This window comes from Oncorhynchus kisutch, linkage group LG13 (assembly GCF_002021735.2).
Source record: "Oncorhynchus kisutch isolate 150728-3 linkage group LG13, Okis_V2, whole genome shotgun sequence".
Taxonomy (NCBI): domain Eukaryota; kingdom Metazoa; phylum Chordata; class Actinopteri; order Salmoniformes; family Salmonidae; genus Oncorhynchus; species Oncorhynchus kisutch.
Genome location: NC_034186.2, coordinates 28,283,807 through 28,307,616, shown reverse-complemented (window position 1 = coordinate 28,307,616; position 23,810 = coordinate 28,283,807). Strand labels below are relative to the sequence as shown.

The 23,810-nt window shown below is 44.3% G+C and overlaps 2 protein-coding genes across 2 annotated transcripts; one reads left to right on the top strand and one right to left on the bottom strand.

Moving 5' to 3' along the window:
• The first annotated feature begins 1,802 nt into the window (after window positions 1–1,802).
• Window positions 1,803–10,555, top strand: si:dkey-183n20.15 (RING-HC_RNF170 domain-containing protein). The gene is made up of 6 exons (XM_020499225.2): window positions 1,803–1,975; window positions 2,489–2,591; window positions 3,442–3,550; window positions 6,005–6,078; window positions 6,489–6,599; window positions 9,347–10,555. Exons 1-6 carry the CDS (start codon window positions 1,935–1,937, stop codon window positions 9,644–9,646), a joined length of 738 nt encoding a protein of 245 aa, XP_020354814.1. The 5' UTR covers window positions 1,803–1,934; the 3' UTR covers window positions 9,647–10,555.
• Window positions 10,556–10,684: 129 nt separating this feature from the next.
• pfas (phosphoribosylformylglycinamidine synthase) lies at window positions 10,685–23,279 on the bottom strand. The gene is made up of 25 exons (XM_020499224.2): window positions 23,150–23,279; window positions 21,668–21,790; window positions 20,045–20,180; window positions 19,851–19,956; window positions 19,542–19,740; window positions 18,873–18,978; window positions 18,623–18,763; window positions 18,387–18,511; window positions 18,133–18,261; window positions 17,828–17,965; window positions 17,440–17,568; window positions 17,050–17,280; window positions 16,742–16,965; window positions 16,398–16,640; window positions 15,962–16,192; window positions 15,581–15,761; window positions 15,413–15,496; window positions 15,108–15,263; window positions 13,382–13,501; window positions 13,081–13,226; window positions 12,370–12,669; window positions 12,162–12,276; window positions 11,939–12,085; window positions 11,646–11,786; window positions 10,685–11,505 (listed from the first exon to the last, which is right to left on the bottom strand). The coding sequence occupies exons 2-25, from the start codon at window positions 21,786–21,788 to the stop codon at window positions 11,192–11,194; spliced, it is 3,963 nt and encodes a 1,320-aa protein (XP_020354813.1). The 5' UTR covers window positions 21,789–21,790; window positions 23,150–23,279; the 3' UTR covers window positions 10,685–11,191.
• Between the last annotated feature and the right edge of the window lie 531 nt (window positions 23,280–23,810).

The following is a 23,810-nucleotide window of genomic DNA, read 5'->3' as shown; positions in this document are numbered from 1 at the left end:
TCATGACAAGAAAATCCGGGTCTATTTATTTTACCATACCTGGTGGCACAGACCCATGAGTCAAAATGTGGACCCACAGAGGGGTGTTTTCCTCAAGCACTTGACCCCCAAAATAATCTGGCTGGTAGATAGGTAAAGGGTTTAAACTCATACTCAGTTAATACACTCTGACTCAACAGACCACTGTCTGTTTGTTTATCAGCTGCTGACACGTATAGGGCCAGATTAAGTCTACTCCTGGACTAAAAAGCGATTTCATTTGAGGTTCTCTATTAAGCACCGTCTTTTGTAATACCACATGTATATTTGACTTGGACTCGCTGGACAACCACGATGCCTTAGTAAGGAATGTGGGACAAACTGCAGACAAACTGTGTGTGTGTGTTTTAGTGAAATGACACTGTACTTTAGCCATCTCCAGTGGCCCATCTGGCTAGAATAGACCTTTCACCTTCTCTCTTCCTCTGTCAGAGGGAGAACAAAGTCACTCTTAGCCTGTTAGCTCAGCATTCACCCTCTGACCCCTGCCAAATCGATCAACTGTTTTTAGACATTTTGAGGCATTTTTATCCTGTACTTGAGATCGAGAAGTGTAGGGTGAACGTTTGTGTTCCAGGAAGCGGACTGTGAAGCGCTGTAACAGACAAAACAGTTCAACATCATACGTGAATATTTTCACGTTGCAAACATACACTTGCTGATAACAGTTCTTTATTACTCATTAGAATGTCAGACTGTGGGAATTCAGTTGTAATCTTGACCTTGGGCAATGCAAATCTGTATCTACGATATCTTTCCCAGTACCAATGTGACAGACTTATGTATGAAGACTATTATGATGACATTTGTGCGAATCCTAATGAATTTAGAGGGTTTGATATTCCTTTCAACTGGGGTGCTCCTCAAAGAGATGGATAGAGGTCTCCTCATTGTATCTGTGCCATTATGGCGTCTGTGAAAGCATTGGGCAGCACCATTGTGGCATTCTTAATTTTAAAGTATTCCATTTTCGTCTTCTTTTGTGTTTGAAAAAAGTGTAAAGCGATTGGTGATTTACCAGGACTTGCAGTGCAGGAGTCTTGAACCAACTCTTCTGTGTTATTAAATTTATTGCGGCCACTAGATGCCACTGATATAGTTTAAGGCCATATACAAACCATACAACCCAATTTGAAGAAGATGACAATGCTTTAATCATTGGCTGATTGCTTCAACCCATAGGAATCCCCACCCAGTTGACTACTAGTGGAAGCCCTTAATGTCAATGTCCATGCTAAAAACAGGTTATTTCCAAGTAGAGATCTCTATACATCTCTATGAGTCTGATACATATGGATTGATAGACAACAACAAGGTTTTTCACAACTCTATTTCACCATAGAGCTGGTGTTTTACGGTAAAGGCTTTAAACTCAGTAAACCTTCAGTAAATCATTGCCAAGTTGGCACTAAACTATTAAGACTGAAAAGGCGGGGACAAACAGTATAGCTTTGAACTTGTGTGGGTGGTCACATTATCAAAATAGAATTTGGAAATGGGAATGGCCATGGAAACGCTTTCCAGTTTTTGTTTAGAGCCCTTACCGATTTCATGTTATAATAACATTTACCAATCACATCAATCACATATTAGAGAATCTGCTTTTATGTTATGTAATCTTAGTACATTGACATTCACTGCAATCAATAATGTGCTCTGGTGCTCTCTAAGTCTCTTCCAGGCAGGCAGCCGTCAGATCCCAGATCGAAAGGCCTAGTTAATGATTAACTGACCAGTAAGATTTATTGTGTACAATGATGCAGTCAGGAAACATTTCCTTCTCTAGCCTCTCTGGGAAACACACAGTCTACAGAGACACACTCATGAGTGTCTAGGAGACACTCCCAGGCTCTCTGTCTGTTTACAGCTACCAGACCTACACTTCCAGCTGCCAGATGAATCAGACCATGCACACCTCACACAGCTCTCATCCCAGGTAAGTCTTTTTCTCTCTGGGCATAAACAGAGGGTCTATACCCTCTCCTCTACACACCACCCACTCACACACTACAGATGCTGACAGTATAGGTGTGGTTGGGTGTCTGGTACTTAGACTGTAAAGGTCTGGTAGCTTGGGGTTGTGTGTATCTGGTATCCAGATTGTTTTCACAGTTAACTAGTTTGGGTACTTGGTATAGGGGGATGGGGTGTCTAGTATCTGGTTACTAGCTTTTTACCAACTAACTAAACTTGCACTGGGCAAATCACCATAAGATCCCAGTTTGTCTGCAATATGCCAAATGTGTATTGTCCTCTATAGACAATGTATAGATGTTGGACAAACTATCTACTGACTTTATTCAGTGTCAACTGCAACTATCAATAAGCAAAAAGTTGAACAGCTATGGTGGCTGATAGTTTGTTAAATAAATTGTTGCATGCCAATTTGAACCTTAACACAATGTAATTCATGTTATTCCCCCGTCTCCCCAATCTCCTCCTCCACCAGATGTGACCCTCTGCCTGAGGTCACAGTGGGTCAGGGTCACCTAGGATCGTCCTCAGAACACACACAGGACCGAACATCCCTCAAACATGTGACCTACAGCAAGGTGAGGCCACACAGAAACACACACACATACTGGGTCAATTACTGATGACCCCTAACATCTAAGAATGCTAGGGGGCAGGGTTCTAAGCCCTGACATGACAACCACTATAAATCACACTGCAGTGTCAATCAACGCATGCCACAATGTCAATAATAATTTTTATATTAGAAAACATTAATTGTAGTATAGCAAAGTTTTGACTGTCTGACTGTCTGGGGAATCAGGAGAAATAGTGGCCGTACTTTCCATAGTGCTAAAATCATTGCTGCTACAAAGACCAGCGTAATTACATTGTACTTTTGGTTAAATTCATAACAAAACATGGTTCTGTTGGACAGAGAAGTTGAGATGCTCTACCCATATGATTCCTGGTTATGTCGGGGTAATGTCACTGTCTTAGTTTGATATTGTTGTTTGTTGTTGAGATTACTGTTATTAACTGATAATAACTCTTACTCTTACAAAAAATGATTACTGTTATTAATAATGCTTAGAAGAGAGGCAGTCTGGAGGGAAGGAGAGGATGGTAGGGCTCCCTTCAGCTGGCAAGCTAACTTAGACCGTGATAATTTCCGAGCTGATATTTCCTTATGATAGGGTCCACAGAGGTCCATTTATAGGACCTTGGCCTCATCTTTTCCCTGGTGCTTGTTTCTGTTATTTCACTGCTATCCCAGAGGTGTGTATCTCACGTTCCTAAAAGCCACAGTATTTGCCAGTTTTAGACATGGGACCTGCCTTTCCAATCACTCTTTAGTGATCAATTAAATGCAGAGAGGTCAGAGAAACAGAAACCGGTGTTATAATTACCTATCTCTAACTGTACCAATGTATTCCTCTCTCTCCCAAGAACTCCTCTCAGATCTGTCCATCCGCGGGCCACAGAGACTGGCTCTGCCCTGTATGTCTACAAACTGCCAGCTTCCCCGTAAAGACCAACTGTGGCCATCTCTTCTGTGGTAAGACAGTACCACGACCACCACAACCTGCACATGATCAGATTTATCTAAGGGCCAATAGAGACTTGTACAGATAGAAAGAGGTCTTTAGAGCCCAGAAGGTAGCATATTAACATTTACATTACAAATTAAAGTACCATACAACAGACTGACTACAGCAGCAGGTCAGGTTGGATCTATTTAACTATTTTGTCTGTCCATCTGTCTGGCCAACGAAGCATCCGTGTTTCTATCCGTGTAACATGATGAGAGCCCCAAGACCTGTCTAGCCTGTGCCACACTAGTGACCCAGTGTGTGGCTCCCACCCGATGGAGATCACACACAGTCAGGCTTTGCACATTCACACACATCTCTCTCATTTGGCCAGAGTCACGTAGGCTCACTATGAAAACAGGAAAATAGGAAGGATGTTTTTGACACACGTGTGCAAACTCTCCCAAGGCCATATATGGTCTAAAAGGGTCCTAGGATATGGTGACTATATGGAATTGTTATGACAACCTGGCTGTCAGTCTGGTCTTTGTCTTGCTATCGTACCTAGGTCGAACAAAAATTTAAAATATCTGAAATACTTGAGGTGTGCTTGACTTGAGGTGTGCTTGACCCCGACTTCGTCGGGCTCAATAGAATCAAGAAAAAAGTCCCAAAAATGCTAAACACAAGCTTGCTAAATGAAGAGAATTTCACACATTTTAAATACCTTTTCGATCCAGTTCGGTTTGCTATCTCTGAGTAAGCAAAACTGTCTGTTTTGACAATAACCTCATTACAGAAGTGGCACAACAGTCATAGACAGCTACAGTTGCCTTCAGAAGGTATTCACTCACACCCCTTGACCTTTTCTACATTTTGTTGTATTACAGCCTGAATGTAAAATTGATTAAATTGAGATTTTATGTCACTCGCCTACACACAATACCCCATCATGTCAAAGGGGAATTATGTTTTAACAAATGTTTACAAATGAATAAAAAATGAAAAGTTGAAGTGTCTTGAGTCAATAAGTATTTAACCCCTTTGTTATGGCAAGGCTAAATAAGTTCAGTCGAGCAGTGCATTTCAAACACAGATTCAACCACAAAGACCAGGGAGGTTTTCCAATGCTTCACAAAGAAGGGCACCTATTGGTAGGTGGGAAAAAAAAAGCAGACATTGAATATACCTTTGAGCATGGTGAAGTTATTAATTACACTTTGGATGGTGTATAAATGCATCCAGTCACAACAAAGATACAGGCGTCCTTCCTACTGTAACTCAGTTGCCGGAGAGGAAAGAAACCGCTCAGGGATTTCACCATGAGGCCAATGGTAACATTAAAACAGGTACAGAGTTTAATGGCTGTGATTGGAGAAACTGAGGATGGATCAACAACATTGTAGTTACTGCACAATACTAACCTAAATGACAGAGTGAAAAGAAGGAAGCATGTACAGAATAAAAAATATTACAAAACATGTATCCTGTTTGCAATAAGGCACTAAAGTAAAACTGCAAAAATTGTGACAAAGAATACTGTAAAACAAACACAGCAAAGGAATATACATTTTGGCCTAAATGCAAAGCCTTATGTTTGGGGCAAATCCAACACCACATCACTGAGCAACTGGTGGTGGCTGCATCATGTTATGGGTATGCTTGTCATCGGCAAGGACTAGAGAGTTTTTTAGGATAAAAAAATAAACGGAAAAGAGCTAAGCACAGGCAAAACCTGCTTCGGTCTTTGTTCCAACAGACTCTGGGAGACAAATTCACCTTTCAGCCGGACAATAACCTAAAACACAAGGCCAAATATATGCTTACCAAAATTACATAGAATTTTCCTGAGTGGCCTAATAACAGGTTTGACTTCAATTGCCTTGAAACTCTATGGCAAGACTTCAAAATGGCTGTCTAGCAGCAATTAACAACCAACTTGAGAGAGCTTGGACGGTGAGAAAAAAAATCTGTGATCCATTTTGAATTCAGGCTATAACACAACAAAATGTAGAATAAGTCAAAGGTTATGAATACTTTCTGTATATCAGTGGTGGGTTAAAATAGTGGTTGATAAGGATAGTAGCAACAGCCAATCTTCTCTCCCTCACCTAACCTTCACCATTGTCTGTGTCATCATCACATGACGTAATAACTACTCCACCTGACCTGCCCCACTTTTCCCTGCCTTCCCCTCAGAGAGAGAGGGTAGGAGAGATAGGAGCTACACTTTACACCTGAACACCATCCAAGTGTGTGTTAATTCACGATCATGTACTAGACAAGGTCATATCACTACATCAACAGCTTCTAATGCTGCTGTCAGCATTTTGCTCATTCCCGCATTCCGCCTCATGCACAATAATATAAACATACTACACTAGCGATATGACCATGTTTCCTTAATGGTGAATCGTTGTTTTGGGGGTAAAAATATGAGTGATAGAGTACTTTATGTTACTTTGTTTCTCTGTCTGCAGCTCCCTGTCTGATCTCCTACTGGAGACATGGGTCCTGGGTGGACGCCATAAACTGCCCTCTGTGTAGACAAAAGGTAAGGAAGATACACCCAACTGTAGAAACAGCCATTATTACCAAGATATTACACTTGTTGTCTGAAAAGAAAATGAGCATCATGTTCAAATCATCTATAAGTGACTTTTGTCACAATTAAATGTAGATACTTTTGGATGATTTAGACATGATGCGCAAAAAAATGCTGATATTGGTCCCATGACTTTAATGGGATTTGTGCCACAAATGTTAAAACGTTAGCATTTGGAAACAGTGCCAGGAAAACTAAACCAAAGCATGGATTGATTTCATACCTTGTCGATCGACTGCTTCCAGGGTCAGGAAACCAACATTCAATTTTACAATTTGGTGAACTATCCCTTTAAGTTGAATAAAAGTGATAAATAATTATTCAGAATGTAACTGGAATGGATTCTCTCTCTCTCTTAGGTCAAGGTCCTGTGTCGTCTGTTCAGTAAGGGTTGGTCAGACAGTAAAGAGAGGGAGGTTCTGGGAGAAATCACAGACTACAACAAACGCTACTCAGGAGCCCCTCGAAAGGTCAGTACCACACACAAAACCTTTCATAACCTTTACTAACATGCTACAACCACACTACAACCTTGTAACACACAAAACCTTGTCATATACTTTATTAAAACATTCTGCAACCACACTACAACCTAGTTCTACTAAGCTAACATATGGAATTGTTTTAAGATTGGTCATACCATGGATCATTTAGATATTGGATTTAGCATTTTAGGACCCCTATAGGTATAAAAAAAATACACTGCTCAAAAAAATAAAGGGAACACTTAAACAACACAATGTAAATCCAAGTCAATCACACTTCTGTGAAATCAAACTGTCCACTTAGGAAGCAACACTGATTGACAATAGATTTCACATGCTGTTGTGCAAATGGAATAGACAACAGGTGGAAATTATAGGCAATTAGCAAGACACCCCCAATAAAGGAGTGGTTCTGCAGGTGGGGACCACAGAACACTATGCTTCCTGGCTGATGTTTTGGTCACTTTTGAATGCTGGCGGTGCTTTCACTCTAGTGGTAGCATGAGACGGAGTCTACAACCCACACAAGTGGCTCAGGTAGTGCAGCTCATTCAGGATGGCACATCAATGCGAGCTGTGGCAAGAAGGTTTGCTGTGTCTGTCAGCGTAGTGTCCAGCGCATGGAGGCGCTACCAGGAGACAGGCCAGTATATCAGGAGACGTGGAGGAGGCCGTAGGAGGGCAACAACCCAGCAGCAGGACCGCTACCTCCGCCTTTGTGCAAGGAGGAGCACTGCCAGAGCCCTGCAAAATGACCTCCAGCAGGCCACAAATGTGCATGTGTCTGCTCAAACGGTCAGAAACATACTCCATGAGGGTGGTATGAGGTCCCGAAGTCCACAGGTGGGGGTTGTGCTTACAGCCCAACACCATGCAGGACGTTTGGCATTTGCCAGAGAATACCAAGATTGGCAAATTCGCCCCTGGCGCCCTGTGCTCTTCACAGATGAAAGCAGGTTCACACTGAGCACGTGACAGACGTGACAGAGTCTGGAGATGCCGTGGAGAACGTTCTGCTGCCTGCAACATCCTCCAGCATGACCGGTTTGTTGGTGGGTCAGTCATGGTGTGGGGTGGCATTTCTTTGTGGGGCCGCACAGCCCTCCATATGCTCGCCAGAGATAGCCTGACCGCCATTAGGTACCGAGATGAGATCCTCAGACCCCTTGTGAGACCATATGCTGGTGCGGTTGGCCCTGGGTTCCTCCTAATGCAAGACAATGCTAGACCTCATGTGGCTGGAGTGTGTCAGCAGTTCCTGCAAGAGGAAGGCATTGATGCTATGGACTGGCCCGCCCGTTCCCCAGACCTGAATCCAATTGAGCACATCTGGGACATCATGTCTTGCTCCATCCACCAACGCCATGTTGCACCACAGACTGTCCAGGAGTTGGCGGATGCTTTAGTCCAGGTCTGGGAGGAGATCCCTCAGGAGACCATCCGCCACCTCATCAGGAGCATGCCCAGGCGTTGTAGGGAGGTCATACAGGCACGTGGAGGCCACACACACTACTGAGCTTCATTTTTACTTGTTTTAAGGACATTACATCAAAGTTGGATGAGCCTGTAGTGTGGTTTTCCACTTTGGGTTGATAAATTTGATTTCCAATGATAATTTTTGTGTGATTTTGTTGTCAGTACATTTAACTATGTAAAGAAAAAAGTATTTAATAGGAATATTTCATTCATTCTATTCTAGGATGTGTTATTTTAGTGTTCCCTTTATTTTTTTGAGCAGTATATATATATAAAAAATGATTTGATAAAATATTTAATTTGGCCATTTCTACTAAAGCCCATAGAAAAGCATTGAACAACACATTCATAACTGGCAAAAAAGGAATACGGTTTTGAAGTGTCTGTCATATTAAGGATATATATATCCATACTTCCATTCATTTGTATGGGTAACCTTTAGATGGGTCCCGTGACACCCATGGGGAGAGAAGACCAAGTTCGTGAGTCTCCCCTTTCCACATAGCGGTCATATTATTTTGTTGACAAAACCATTCAGAAGACCGATTTTCGGGATATCTCAGGGTCTGACAAACACCTCTGCAGCTCGGCCACCTTCCACTACAGATGTGGTGGATGAGACTCAGCCCATGCAACAACAACAAAACATCTCTAGCTTAAATTGACGGATTTTGATGTTTAAAAAAAACGTATGTTACTTAGATTGACACACTGGTGCATCAATAGACTCTTAAGTTCGCAACTCCCCAACACTGTAAACTACAATACAAATATTATTGATCTACAATGTATGTTCTTAACCTTGGCCAACATGGGCTTAGGAGGCTCACAGTGATATTGGTATCTACAGTTCTCCACCAATTATAATTTTTTTTAACTCAAAACCTCTTGTATTCCTCAATGTATGCTTTGAACATGAATGCACTCTGCATATGGACAAATGTGTAGAATTGCAGAAAATTACCTTGAAGACATACATTTTTTCTCTTCAATGCCAAGGGAAGGGCCTTTCAAATGTTTTTCCACTGGGCCCAAGACTTGGTTCGCCCAGTCATGCACTGAAGACGTTGAAGTAAAACTCCTTGTATGCTATTTTTAAATCGCTGATGAATTTGAAAAAGGGATCCCAGCCACAAAAAGTTTGGGAACACCTGCTCTACTGACCAAGAGCCATATCTCTCTGTCCCACCTGAAGCCAGGCGAGGTGACCGTGGCACCCTCTACTCACACCTGTGTCCGTTTGTCTTGTCCCTTAGGTGACAGACTACCTGTGTGACACACCCCTGTTCCTGCAGCTGCTAATCCGCCGCCTGGGCACCATGGGGGGGCTAGTGTGCCTCTTCTTCCTCCGGGTGGCACTTTGCTGCCTAGGGACTGTGGTGTCCCTCGCCTCACCCCCCCTGGACACTCCACCCTCCCTGTCTGACCTCCTGGGGGTCCTGGATGACCTGGTGGTAGTCTTCCTGCTGCTCATCTGTGTTATCAATATCAACCAGCAGATGGCACCAGATAGTGGGAACTCCTCAGCTCACACAGGGGGTAGGCCTGTCCAGTAACTCTCTGTAGAGCGAGCAGCAGAAATGATGGCCAGCAGTGATTTAGCTTTCATTTCAACAGATCTCGAGGTGACTAAACTCTTTTTTGAGAGACCTAGCAAGAAGTCAGCAGTGTATGTCTGCTGGTATACATCCTGGGGTTATTAGCAGGTGTATTCACTAGGAACCAAACCGTGAGGGATCTAACTGAATTTGTCAAAGAAACTCATTTTGGTTGTAAAACATGTTGGACTAATGATTACACCCCAGGTGTTGGACTCACTCTACCACAAGCAGAGGTTTGAGGTTTACAGTCTAATAGTAAGTCTAACCAGGGGCTCAGTTTTTGCATGGCTGAATGCATAAAGTGTCACACCTAGCCTTCTTTCCTTCATGACCACTGATCTGATGAAAGCAACATGGTGGAACCTAAACAAATAGTCTCTCCTCCTCCAGTGGGTATGTTGAATGGAATGTGTTAAATGTTTTTTGTGCAGCATTTTGGAGGTTCATTGTCTGATATTTTCAGATTTTTGTGTGTGTCGTGTTTCTTTCTACAGTACCTGTTGCTAGTGTTTCAACATATAGGGAACTTTCAATAAATTCCCTGGTTTTCCCAGAATCTCAGTTGGGGGGGTTCCTGGAATCAGGAGGGAATAAGCAGGAAATCCAGAATCCTCCAAACAGGGAATTTATTTAAAGTTCCTGGAAATGTCCAACCCCTAGCCTTTATTTTGGTGTCCGTGTTACTGTTGTCAATGCCCTTCAGTGGTTCAATAAAACCTGGGTCTGTTCATGGGGGGTGTAAACATAATACACAGATTAAATGTAGACCTATTATATTGTACCCTGCTGTTTCTCAGTGAAACTGTAAATACTTGATGTGAATACTTGTAAAATGCTATAAATGGTGTATTTATTGTTCAGAAAGTTTGTTATTTGTCCTTACTGAACAGGGAGTAAATGCTGAGACCAATAACTCTTTTCCAGATGAGCCCTGTTTAGCACAACAATACACATGCAAATACAATAGACATTAAACTACACATTATCCTTGTATCAATTATTCCATCTCCACATTTTGAAATTTATTTAATTAGTTCTCAGTTTGATAGAAAAATAACAGTTCATAAACCGTTTGGAAATTTGTCAGTAAATTACAAAATGTTCAATATAATTGAACAGTATCAGTGATAAACAGAGAACCAATCAAACTATCTGTTAGTAGTAGCGTGACCTTAGGAATGTTAAAGACAGCTCAAGTGATTGATCAGATACTTTTGACCATGGTGCAGTGATTGGTGGGCTTTATTTCAGCATTGATTCTCTGGAATGCAAATACTTTTAGGTTGAGAAAATACTATTTTAAGTACCAATAACATAAAGACTGATTTTAGCAGAGTAACAGTGTTCAGTTAAAACAGAACAGTGAATAACATGTAGTGGTGTGGGGAAGTAATAGGAATGTTTCTGACCATTTTAGCAGTGCAACTGACTTCCAAGCCAAATTTTGATTTCCACAGTTGGACTACAGTGCGAAAGAGCTGTGTTGTCTAGCTAACTCCCTCACCGTTGATGACTACACCAGGCAGCAGCGTTAGTAAACATGCGTAGCCAGGGAGAGGTGGTGCTGAGGGAGCTCTGGAGCTCCCTGGGGGCCCATGGCCACTGCCAGCCAAAGGTACAGCGCTCCGGGTGGGGCATCATGGCCAGGTGGCGCCCATCCCTGGAGGTCAGCCCCGCTAGGCCCTGGGGAGAGCCGTTAGGGTTCTGGGGGTACACCTCAGTGGGTGCACCCGTGTCATCCAGGTAACGGAGGGGGGCGAGGCCGGAGGAGATGATACGCTGCTGAACCTGGGGGGAACGGAACTGAACCAGACCTGAAGAGAAGGAGAAGATGGAGAGTTGGATGACCCTTGGCTTTTGTGCATCATTGTCAACATTTATCATGTCAATGTGGAAAATTGCAATAGCTATCTATTAAGCTAGATAGGCTGAAGATTATTTTAAGAGATTGTACCTTCCCCATGAGCCACCCAGACGCCTAGGGCAGAGCCCTCCATGCCCCGGAGCCAGACTGAAGGAGAGGCCTTGATCCCTACACTGACGAACCGCGACTCAAACCTGCCGGATTGGTTATGGGTCAGGACCACATCAGACTCTGCAGAGACAAACACACAGCAAGAGAGTGAGTGGGAATGTCTGAGTGAACAGTACTCAAAAGACAATGATTAATTTGAAGACTGTCTTGGTAAATCTCTCTCTGGGAAGAAACTGTAATAAGTAGACACCAAAGCCAAACAGTTTGCCTACCACCTCCTCCCTCCTCCCCGACCCATCCCAGCAGGGCTAGGAGCTGACAGCCGTTGCAAACACCCAGACTCAGCGTATCGTCACGACGCCGGAATTGCTCAAACTGCGCTCTGGCCCGGGGGTTATAGGTCACTGTGGCAGCCCAGCCTATCAGGAGACAGATACACACATGGTTAAAGAGAATATGCGTGTGTATGTATACATGCTGTATGTGTGTGCATACCTTTAGCTGAGCCCAGGACGTCTGCATAGCTGAATCCTCCTACAAACACCAGAGCCTTGAAGATGTCTAGAGTTAAAGAGCCTGAACACAGGTCCTGCATGGTCACATCCCATACCTAGACAGACACAGAGAGGGGTCGCAAACAAATTAGGTGTGTGTATGTATGCCTGTGTGTGTGTGTGTGTGTGTGTGTATGTGTGCGCGGTACCTCAAAGCCAGCCATGTAGAGAGAGACGGCCATCTCTCTGTCTCCATTGCTGCCCTCCTCTCTGACCACAGCCACGCGAGGCTGGCTTGCACCAAGACCGTTATTGCTGGGTTTCTCCATGGGATCAAATGTGAGTTTGAAGTAGGGCTGTGTGCGTGTGGCTAGCCCCTCCTCTTCCTGCTGTACACATAGCTGATTGGCCTGCAGGCGTTCAAGCTGGAAACTGGTGCCTTCCCACAACGCCCGGAGGCTGGGCAGACGGTCGCTCAGCACTTCCTGTCCGTCCACATGAATTTTGACCTGAGACAGGAAGAACAATGTTAACAAAAATAAACAACATCCCCCAAAAAGCACTGATATCAATGCATGATTTATGTGAGTTTGAGTCAAGTGCTCAATTCTATATTATAAACTGGGTATCTCGAGCCCTGAATGCTGATTGGCTGACAGCCGTGGTATATCAGACCATAATACCACAGGTATGACAAAACATGTATTTTTACTGCTCTAATTACGTTGCTAACCAGTTTATAATAGCAATAAGACTCTCCATGTTGCGTCATGCGTAAGAACAGCCCTTAGCCGTGGAATATTGGCCATATACCTGCCACACCCCCTCGGGCCTTGTTGCTCAAGTATCTAACATAGGATTCTGCCCTATATGACCATCCAAGACAAACAATAGTGATATAAATAGTGTGTCAGTCTCACCATGGACTCTGGTCCGAAGCCTTGGGTGGTTCCGATGCGGTGACACTGTAGTCCAGCGTGAGTGTACCTCTGACACACATTCTCTATGTCCCTCTCACACACCTCCACTACCAAGCCCAACTCCTCACTGAATAACACCTCCAGGACTATAGGAAGAGAGGGGGAGGGACAGAAAGGGGAGAGGAAGGGTACATAGAGGTAGGAAGGGTAAGAGAGAGATCTGTGTTGTATATATTGCATATTGATATCTTCCTTACCTGAGGGGTTTAAATAAAGTTATAGAATGTTCTGTCCTACTGACCTCCAGCACCCAGAGAGGGCAGGTCCACCTCTATCCCACGATTCCCTGCGAACGCCATCTCCAGCAGACAGGAAATGAGCCCTCCGTCGCTGATGTCATGTCCTGCACTCAGCAGGCGGTCTGCAACACACATAACACACTACTGACTAGAATACACTGGCATGATACACTTGTGGCGAAATCTGCTCAGAGCCTTCACCGTGCGTTGCCACTTTAAGAGCGCATGAGCAGTAAGGAAGGAGGAAATAAAGAGAGCTCGTTCAGCTCTTTGGGGAGGGGCTCTTGGGTGGCGCGATAGTTTGATTGTGTGTGCTGTGCTGCAGAAGTTTAGTTTGTTTTCAGCGTTTGTAGTTAATAAAGTATTTAACTCAATCATCGGTGTGATCACTTTAGATCGTGGTTGTTTTTGTTTGGGACCGCGCCCGTTATGGATCGCATGGATTAGTAGCAACATTGTTGCGAAGATTTAACATACAAACCAACAAACCTTAGGACAGTCAGACAGTACACCGGCAGGCCTGAAGACCACAGCTAAGATTTCTCTTTTTCTCTCTCTCTTCCCTCTCGTTCCAGTGCTTTACCCTGCAACAGACTCTCTATTTTTCCAATGCACTTCCCAATGAAGTTCATTAGAGCTGGACTATTATTGCCCTGCCAGAAGTATTTGGACATTTTAGTTAAAAGGGAGGTTGCTTGCAAGTTGTGAATTGTTATGTGAACTGTATTGAGGTGAGGTGTACTAATGACATGTGGCCGAGAAGACTGGACATTTTTAAGGCCTTTGTTGTGTCGATGAACACCCCCCACATTCATACCCTCTGCACTCATCCACTAGAAAATAATACAGATTATTGCAAATCCTCTGTTGATGACTGGGTTCGTTCTTGTATGAAGTTGCTGTTGAATTGCTCTGCCATTATTAGTATTAGTATTATTGTATGAGGTATTCTTGTTTGGGTTACCCCTGTGCTGTGATGTGGGTTTTATATGGTGTGTATTCTCTTTTCTCTCCACTGGCTATCTGGTAAACAGGCTACACTCTAGGCAGTCTCTTCTGCTGATGTGTGTGGGTCTGGTAGTGGTACTCTCTCTATTCTACTCTTTTCCTTTCGGCATGGTTAATACCTGCCTGGCGCCCGAACAAAATCTTTCTTTACCCCTCTAATAAATACCGCTACACACTACCGACTAGAATACACTGGTATGATACACACTACCGACTAGAATACACTGGTATGATACACACTACCGACTAGAATACACTGGTATGATACACACTACCGACTAGAATACACTGGTATGATACACACTACCGACTAGAATACACTGGTATGATACACACTACCGACTAGAATACATACCGACTAGAATACACTGGTATGATACACACTACCGACTAGAATACACTGGTATGATACACACTACCGACTAGAATACACTGGTATGATACACACTACCGACTAGAATACACTGGTATGATACACACTACCGACTAGAATACACTGGTATGATACACACTACCGACTAGAATACACTGGTATGATACACACTACCGACTAGAATACACTGGTATGATACACTACCGACTAGAATACACTGGTATGATACACTACCGACTAGAATACACTGGTATGATACACTACCGACTAGAATACACTGGTATGATACACTCAACAGACAGAACAGTGACAGTATATAAGCCATACTGATATAAAGTGTGACTGACCATGTAGCAGGATCTGTGTGGTATTGAAGCAGGCAGTCAGTAGCTCTGGGTGGTCGAGGTCAGGTGAATGGTCACCTAACTGACCGTAACACTGGGCCAGAGCTGACCCTCCCAGTCTGTAGTGACCTGGAGTCACTGGAACCCACAGCAACACACCTGGAGAGGAATGTTAGAGGTGTGCGTATGTGTGTGGAAATAAACTCAGGAACAGGTTTAAATGTTGAGCTGTGTGAATATTGTGATGTGCAGTGTGTATGTGTCTGTTCAAGCGTGTGTGTGTGTGCGTGTATGCGCGAGTAGCAAACCTTGGCCGTCAGGGTTCTCCAGGTCAGGGGTAACAGTAGCAGTGATGTCGGGACACACAGCATACACAGAGATGACCAGAGCACCTAGAGAAAGAGCAGATTTATACACAACACACACTGCCTGTTCCCCAAAACACACATAGTGCCCTAAACACACAAACAAAGTACCTGGTGCTTTGACAGTCTCTGTCCCAACTCTAGCAGCCATGCTCAGTGAGTCCTTCCCTCCGTCGATGGCCACGCCCAGCTGACCCATGACATCACACATGGCCCGACACGCCTCCCAGAGACATGCCCCTTCACCAGGGAGCTTTGCCGCCCACATCCAGTTACCACTGCACTTTACATCCTGAGAACACACACTCAGCACTTAGCACAGAGAGACTGGTGCTGATGTTCGCTAAAAGTTTGTTTTCGGTCTTTCTGAAGGGCTCTGACTGTGGTCAATGCCATTGCACCCTAATTATCTCTGCTGTGGTCATTGCATGCCTATAACTGTCTGTTCCTGTCAGGGCTGTGATTCTAACCGTGCCCGTTATATTCTATTACCTTCAGGGCTGTGACTTCAGCAAACACCAGATTAGTCAGCGCTTCCCCCACAGCCATGCGAGCTCCCGCCGCCGGCGAAACCAGACCTTTGATTGGCTGTTCCCCGATTGCGGTCGCCGCCCCCTTCAGGCCGAATGGAGACAGAGAGACGACAGCGACATCAGCCAATGGGGTGTGGAGCGGACCAACGCACTGTTGCTGGGCAACCAGACCCGTAACGGACCGGTCCACCTGAGAAAGGGATGGAGATACAGAAGAGAGAGACAGATTAAGGTAGTGAGACAGAGAGAGAATACAGAATGAACTCAGAGCTTTTCTCTCTACAAAAACATTGTATTTACTAAACCTAACAGCCTTAATTTACTGTTTAATGTTTTTAACGTGAGGGTAAAACATTACTGAGATAGTGAAATCTCTAAAACACACACACACACACCTTGTTAGTTAGGTAGCGTTTGGAGGCGACGGCGGGCAGGCGTAGGACTCTGTCCAGGGCGTCTCTTACACCCAGCCCAGTGGGAAGAGACAGAGGCTTGAGGTCAGTTGTCATCCTCTCCATGACAAAGTCCTTCTGGGGCATCTTCCCCAGCACCCAGTCCAGATGGAGGTCTACAGGACAGCGCCCTATGTCTGTCTGGTCCTCTCCTTCACCACCACCCACATCATCCACAAGCACTATCTACACACGGAGAGAGACCATTGTCAAAATCACTCACACCCCAAAGGTGTGTGGTAAAATGACAGAAATGTGATTCAGTTGTGATTCCTCCCCATCTTCACCTTTCCATCTCCAGTGATGTTTCCAACAAAGTCAACGGGGCACTTCTCCCTCTGACACACCCTCTCCAGGAAGGAGCGATCTGACTGGCGGATGAGCATGGCGTTGCTCTCCTGGTACTCCGCCCCCCATAGCTCCAACACACTGAGGGTAGGGTCTCCTCTCTTAAACCTGCTGCAGTAGATCACAGCTCCTGCCGGCTCACACAGCTCCTTCAACACGTTACCTACAAAACAACTACATTAATCCAACACACAACCAATCCCAACTCAGACTTCCATTCCTCAGCTTCGTCACACACTCTTCTTACCATTTCCCCCTGCCCCCTGGTCATGTATACTACAGATGGGGTTTCCTCCCGCTCTCTCCAGACAGGCCCTGAGTGCCCTGTTCATCTTCTGTTCCATCTCAGCATCTCCTCTCTGCACCGCCCCCAGGTCTCTGGCACTGGAGTTATCACCCTGCACCTGGATAGAGGAGGCAGCCCCTCCTCCCACTCCGATCCTGTACACCGGACCCCCGATCTTCACCACCTCCATTCCTGACAAACAGCAGCACAAGTAGCGGTTTTTACAGACTGGCATCAATTCTATGTTTAAAATAACCCTATAAAGTCAATAAATGACCTAGTCGATTTCCACGTGTTGACCCCAACTTTACCACTAACCATACACCAATCAGCTCCAACCAAAGATCTAACCTTTCTCTGCCTGCTCCTTCTTCACATGTGCATCTTCGATGCAGCCCAGCCCACCGCTGAACATGATTGGCTTGATCCACTCTCTCCTCTCCCCACTGGCCAGTCGCATGCCGAAGGACCGAGCAAAGCCTAGATGGAGACCGAAAGCAAGTTAACCTCCTGTGGTTTCAACTCCAAAAAACATGTCATACTCATGAGGAACGGAAGGCTGGTTAAGTCTGAAATGGAACCCTATTCCCTACACGTTCCATCACTTTTGATTAGCGTGTACGAAATGGCACCCTATTCCCTATATAGTGCACTACTATTGAAGTACTGCAGCAGCACTATATAAGGAATAGGGTCCAATTTCAGATGCTGCTGTTGTTTCCATCGTTCGTGTCTGTACCTGCCAGGACTGGTTCTCCAAACTTGTTGCCGTAGTCTGACGCTCCATCACTGGCTCCGATGACCACCTGCAGGGGAGGGGCAAAGCTGGGGGGGTACTCCCACCCCTCCCCCTTACACTCCCATGGCAGGCTGTAACCTGGGGAGAGAGGAGAAGGATAGGGGGAGAGGGGAGAAGGATAGGGAGAGGAGGATGGGGGAGATGGACAATTTGTCATCTTTTACTCATGCAAGGTTTCCTGCCATTTCCATGATCCTCACGACAGACAGCGGCAGGTACAGACAGACATCTCTCCAGACACTCACCAGGTATGTGGAGGTTGCCAAAGCAGTATCCGGCGGTGCCAGCGACAACATGCCCGCCCTGTCCAGCACTCTGCACATCTCTGATACGCCCTCCTGTCCCCGTGGTGGCACCACTGAACGGAGCTACACCTGGGGTTAAATAAAGGAGGAGGAAGGCAGGGAGAGGGGAGGGATTTCAAAAAGGTGTAAATATATGTATAAAAGAACTGTAACACGCTCCTGGCCTGGATGTGTGAGTGTGTGCATGTTCTCACCAGTAGGGAAGTTGTGTGTCTCCGCAGTGAAGATGACATGTCTTTCAGAGAGTCTCAACTCGTAGGCACTGGCCTGGCATGGGTCTCTGGGGTACACACATTCCACCTCCATCCCCTTTATACCACTACACAAACACACACATACACACTATGGAATTGTAAAATGTGGAAAGGAAACAAAATCCCCATCGTGTGACATATTGTAAAAGCGTCCTTCCATACACCATCTCTCCTACCTGCTGTTGTCACAGAACTGGATTACATTGTTCTGGTTGCTATGACGCTGGGTGTCCATGATGAGGCTAAACAGAGTGTCCTTCTGCTCATGTCCATCAATCACCATACGTCCCCGGAAGAACCAATGACGACTGTGCTCACTGAGGGAGGGCGGCACAGAGACAGGAAATGCAAAGTTACCCCCAGAAGCAAAACATGAATAAAACAAAAGGAAGATTAAAGAGTACACCATCAACAAAACACACATACCTGTTGGACTGGGCAAGGTCGAAACACTCCACACTGGTAGGGTTCCTCTTCACTCTCTGGAACAATGACGTGTAGTAGTCCAGATCCCACGAGTCAAAGGCCAGACCTACACACACACACTTAAATATGTTATATGGATCAACAATGAAACACATCAGATGAAACAGGAAGCTCACGTCCTCAAGGCGGTTCACATTAACACAAATCTAAAAATGAGAAACTAACAGTGATCAAGGGAAGGCTGTTCATGTGGGTGAGTTTACTATTCAGTCAAACTCCACAGGCCCCTCAAAGTATGAGGGATTGAATTTATCACACACACACTGATATTGCAAACAGTTAAATCACTGCTCACAGAGCATGCTTTAATCTAATTACACAAACACACAAAGTGTGCCTTAGTGTAATTACAGACACAAGCTAATCAATGACACCGTCAGTCCTGTGACTTCAACCATCTATGTCATTAGATTATATGTCATGTGACAAAGTAGGCCTATCCACATAAGGGGAAGGACTAGTGAAAGAGAGGGGGAGGGAAAAGGAAAGGTTAGAGAGGACAACAAGAGATAGCCGACATAAGAAGAAGAGTGAGAAAAGAAAGAACGGTAGACAGGAAGGAACCGATCGAAGACCTGATGAGATATAACATTAACAGGTGGTACTTACCCAGCTCATCGTTAGCAGTCTCCAGGGCAGCTCGTCCTTTCTCCAGGATGTCTACCTCAAACACTTCCTGTGGTTTGGTTGCCACAGTGAAGGAGGAGATGGGATGTGTGTAAACACACTCAGTCATACTGTCATAGAGACTGCTGACCAGTCTCTCCACTTCTCCATCCAACACTGTCTCACTCTGTCCATCCTTGGGCTGGCGAGAGAAAGGGACAGGAAAGTTAGAATTGATCCAGTTGTCCCCTTGTGCAACATGGCAGCCTGAGGAATTGCACCTAAAAATTGTGTGCGTCTGTATTTGTGTACTTGTATCAGCAGTCTTCTGGACAGCTCCACTCTAGTGACGTTGGTCAGTCCAGCACTTTGACAGATGGACACAGCGTTAGTGGACCATGCTGTTGAAAAGTTCAACCTACAGGGGGCAGCACAAACAAAACATCAATAGTGGGGCGCAAGGGTTGATTTGAGCATTTCAAATCAATGTGTGTGTGTGTGTGTACCTAGGTCCGATCTCCACTAGTGTTCCTCCCTTTCCCTCTGTCAGGTATGGTGTGTCAGACAGTTGTTCTGTCTGCAGAGTGGGGCGGAACAGCCACAGCAGCACCTCCCTCTGCTCTACACTCAGAGACTCAGCACCTAAGGGAAGTAAGGGGAGGGATATGAGGAGAGAATTAGAGAGCCTAAAATTCACCACTGAAGACACTTTTCCCCCCTCTTCATTTAACTAGGAAGTCAGTTAAGAACAAATTCATATTTATAACGACGGCCTACCAGGAGGCAAAAGGCCTCTTGCAGGGACAGGGGATAAAAATAAAAAGTAAAAATAACAACACGACACAGAGAGACCTAAGACAACACAGAATGGCAACAACACAGCAGCAGCACAACCATGGTAGAAACGCTGTTAGGAACAGACAACAGCACAAAGGGAAAAAAGGTAGAAAACACATCACGCGAAGCAGCCACAACTGTCAGTAAGTGTCCATGATTGAGTCTTTGGATAGAGATAAGAGACAGAGATAAAACTGTCCAGTCGCTAGCTGCAGCGAACTGAAAGAGACCCAGGGATGTGCGCGCTTTGGGGACCTTTAACAGAATGTGACTGGCAGAAGAGATGTTGTATGTGGAGGATGAGGGTTGCAGTAGATCTCTCAGCTAGGGAGGGTTGAGGTCTAAGAGTTTATTTTTTTAATAAGAATTAACCAGTGGGTCTTGATTTGGGTATACAGAGAGTTTACAGAGGAGTATAGAGTGCAGTGATGTGTCCTTTAAGGAGCATTGGTGGCAAATCTGATGGCTGAATAGTAAAGAACATCTAACTGCTCGAGAGCACCCTTACCTGTCGATCTACAGTACCCGTCAAAAGTTTGGACACACCTACTCATCTTATTTAAGGGTTTTTATTTTCTACACTGTAGAATAATAGTTTAGACAAACTATGAAATAACACATGGAACCATGTAGTAACCAAAAAGTGTTAAACAATTGAGATGGTTTGGGATGAGTTGGACCGCAGAGTGAAGGAAAAGCAGCCAACAAGTGCTCAGCATATCTTGGAACTCCTTCAGGACTTTTGGAAAAACAGTCCAGGTGAAGCTGGTTGAGAGAATGTCAAGAGTGAGCAAAGCTGCCATCAAGGCAAAGGGTGGCTACTTTGAAGAATCACAAATATAAAATATATTTTGATTTGTTTAACACCTTTTTGGTTACTACGTGATTCCATGTGTTATTTCAATGTTTTCATGTCTTCAGTATTATTCTACAATGTAGAAAATAGTTTTAAAAAATAATTAAGAACCCCTTGAATGAGTAGGTGTTTATCTAAACTATTTAAGATACATCTCTGTAATCTAGCATGGGTATGATGGTCATCTGAATCGGGGTTAGCTTGGCAGTAACAAACACATCATGAACATTAGGGGAAAGGGTAGCTGTGAGGATGGTTTATTCTCCAGTTCTTTCACCATTGTCCAGAACTTATTGGGGTTAAACCCACAGAGAGAACTGCTCCTTAAAGTAACTAACTTTGGCCTTCCGGATAGCCTGAGCGCATGCATTTCTTACTTGCCTGAAAAATGTGGGTGCATCTTTCACTCATATACATTATGCACAAACACACTCACCTGTCAGCTCGACATTGTAGCAGAGCTCACTGGTGATTGACAGCTGGGGGTGAAGCTGAGCAGCAGTCTGTAAGACCCACCCCCTCTCAGCCTCCTTACTGTAGAACCTCACTACTGCCATAACTAGAGAAGGGGAGATGAGTGGATAATTGTTTTTTTTCTTCCCAAAACCCAATGGTGACATAGCACATATGTTACCATGCACATGTTGGAGGCCACATGACAAAAGAGTAATTTAACACTAACCATCTTTAAATCAAACAATCATTATAATCAATCAATAATATATAAGGACCGACTCCAGATCTGTCCCTGTGTTGACCTTTGACCTGATTATGCCCTGGACAGAGGTCAACTCTGCAGCCAGAACAGAGTGTGTTGTATTTTTGTGACACTGTAGTCAGTCAGCTAAACACAGGAAATTATACAAACATACATATTGGAGCGAGATCAAATACGTGTCTGTCGGTGTAGCCTAACTGTTGGCTTATCGGTGTGGGTTGGTACACACTGCACTTTGGGTTCTAAAGATGTCTCAATGCTCTCACCCTCAAAGGAATGTTTACTGTAGCATTTGAGGTCCACTGATACTTTCACGTATGAATATAGTGCTGAGACAAGGCAGCCTATTTGTTCAGCTAAACTTGCAGTCATTTTCTATGCAGGGTAGCCTAGTGGTTAGAGCGTTGGACTAGTAACCGGAAGATTTCAAGTTCAAACCCCCGAGCTGACAAGGTACAAATCTGTCGTTCTGCCCCTGAACAGCCAGTTAACCCACTGTTCCTAACAAATAAGAATTTGTTCTTAACTGACTTGCCTAGTTAAATAAAGGTAAAAATACATTGAAAAATCTGCCCCAACTGTTACTAGGTTATAACAAGTTAGAGGATGTGTGCTTGACAGAAATACAGAGTAGAACGAGGGTAGCTAAGTGGATATGGATCATGAGGCCGATTCCAACCCCACTCCTCTCTATACTGTGCATTCATTAAGTAGTCAGGACATGGGTCAACTTTATTATTTGCGTGTTGCATCACAAGGCAGCTCGGGCTCTAGCAGGGCTATTTCGTTAACTGATAAAAAAGTGTCCTCCATATGAAAATAATGCTTTGTTAGATATGATAGCAATTTAGCCAGCGATATTGTAATCAATTTGGTTAGCTAAGTATCTAACAAAATAACATAACAATCAAAATCGGATTTGATCGTTTAAGCAAAAAATGAACTAGTAAGAGAACGTGGCACATGAGTTTTCTACTTCCTACAACAATAGATCGTGCACAAGATATAACACGGCATCAAATCTAAACTTTGAAAGCGTAAGGTAAGTTACTTACAAAGTTGCTAGCTACAGTAACGTTAGCTAGCTAGCTAGCTTTAATTAATCAGCTAGCTGGATAATTCAATACGAATAGTTTACTAGCTAGTAGTTAGCTACAACGAGTTAAATACAGAAAACATTCTTAGCAAAAGGCTGCTTACCTTCCAAGTCCAAAAGTAGCTATTCGTCTGAATGGCTGATCCGCAGAGACCACAAATTGAAGAGCACCCCACGTGTGTGAGGACACACCAAACTCGCCACCACACACCCACGATGAGAAGACGACGCATGCGTGCTTCTGTTGTAAACTTTTGGTATGATCCTGATTGTACATTTTCTTTTAAACGTTTGTAATTCCCTTCGTGAAAATTAGGAAGAAGCCCATGAAAATGATAAATGAATACAGCTTGGTGCCATATTACTGATTTTCTTTCTGTATTTATTATAGGCAACACAGACCTAGCATACTGGCCAGTAGGAAGTGCGCGCGCCCGCGCACACACACACAAACACGACTTGCCATCAGATATATTTAATAAATTAAAACATGATACAAAAAAGAAACAATGTACATTTCATCCCCGCTCCAACCCTCCTCCTCCACTCTCTTTGTCAGTGACAAACATACTCTCAGACAGTTCCCTTGACCATAGGATGCAGTCAACCCTAGACACTGATCTGAAGTCAGTCTTGCATCTTCAGTCCATAATGGTTAAATTGAGGACCCACTGAGGGTAAGCTGATCCTAGATCTTTATCTAATGGCCAACTTGTACCCAGAGCATTATCTCACAGCGTCACACTCACAGTATTTCATAATCTC

Bases quoted from the DNA above. Each gene is read 5' to 3' on its own strand.
- pfas (XM_020499224.2), bottom strand. From the start codon at position 21,788: ATGGCAGTAGTGAGGTTCTACAGTAAGGAGGCTGAGAGGGGGTGGGTC. The intron at 19,957-20,044 runs GTACACACACAC...TGCCCCCTGTAG, and splicing joins CTAGTGGAGATCGGACCTAG to GTTGAACTTTTCAACAGCAT. The intron at 17,569-17,827 runs GTACAGACACGA...GTCTCCATCTAG, and splicing joins TGGAGAACCAGTCCTGGCAG to GCTTTGCTCGGTCCTTCGGC.
- si:dkey-183n20.15 (XM_020499225.2), top strand. From the start codon at position 1,935: ATGAATCAGACCATGCACACCTCACACAGCTCTCATCCCAG. The intron at 1,976-2,488 runs GTAAGTCTTTTT...CTCCTCCACCAG, and splicing joins TCACACAGCTCTCATCCCAG to ATGTGACCCTCTGCCTGAGG. The intron at 6,600-9,346 runs GTCAGTACCACA...CTTGTCCCTTAG, and splicing joins ACTCAGGAGCCCCTCGAAAG to GTGACAGACTACCTGTGTGA.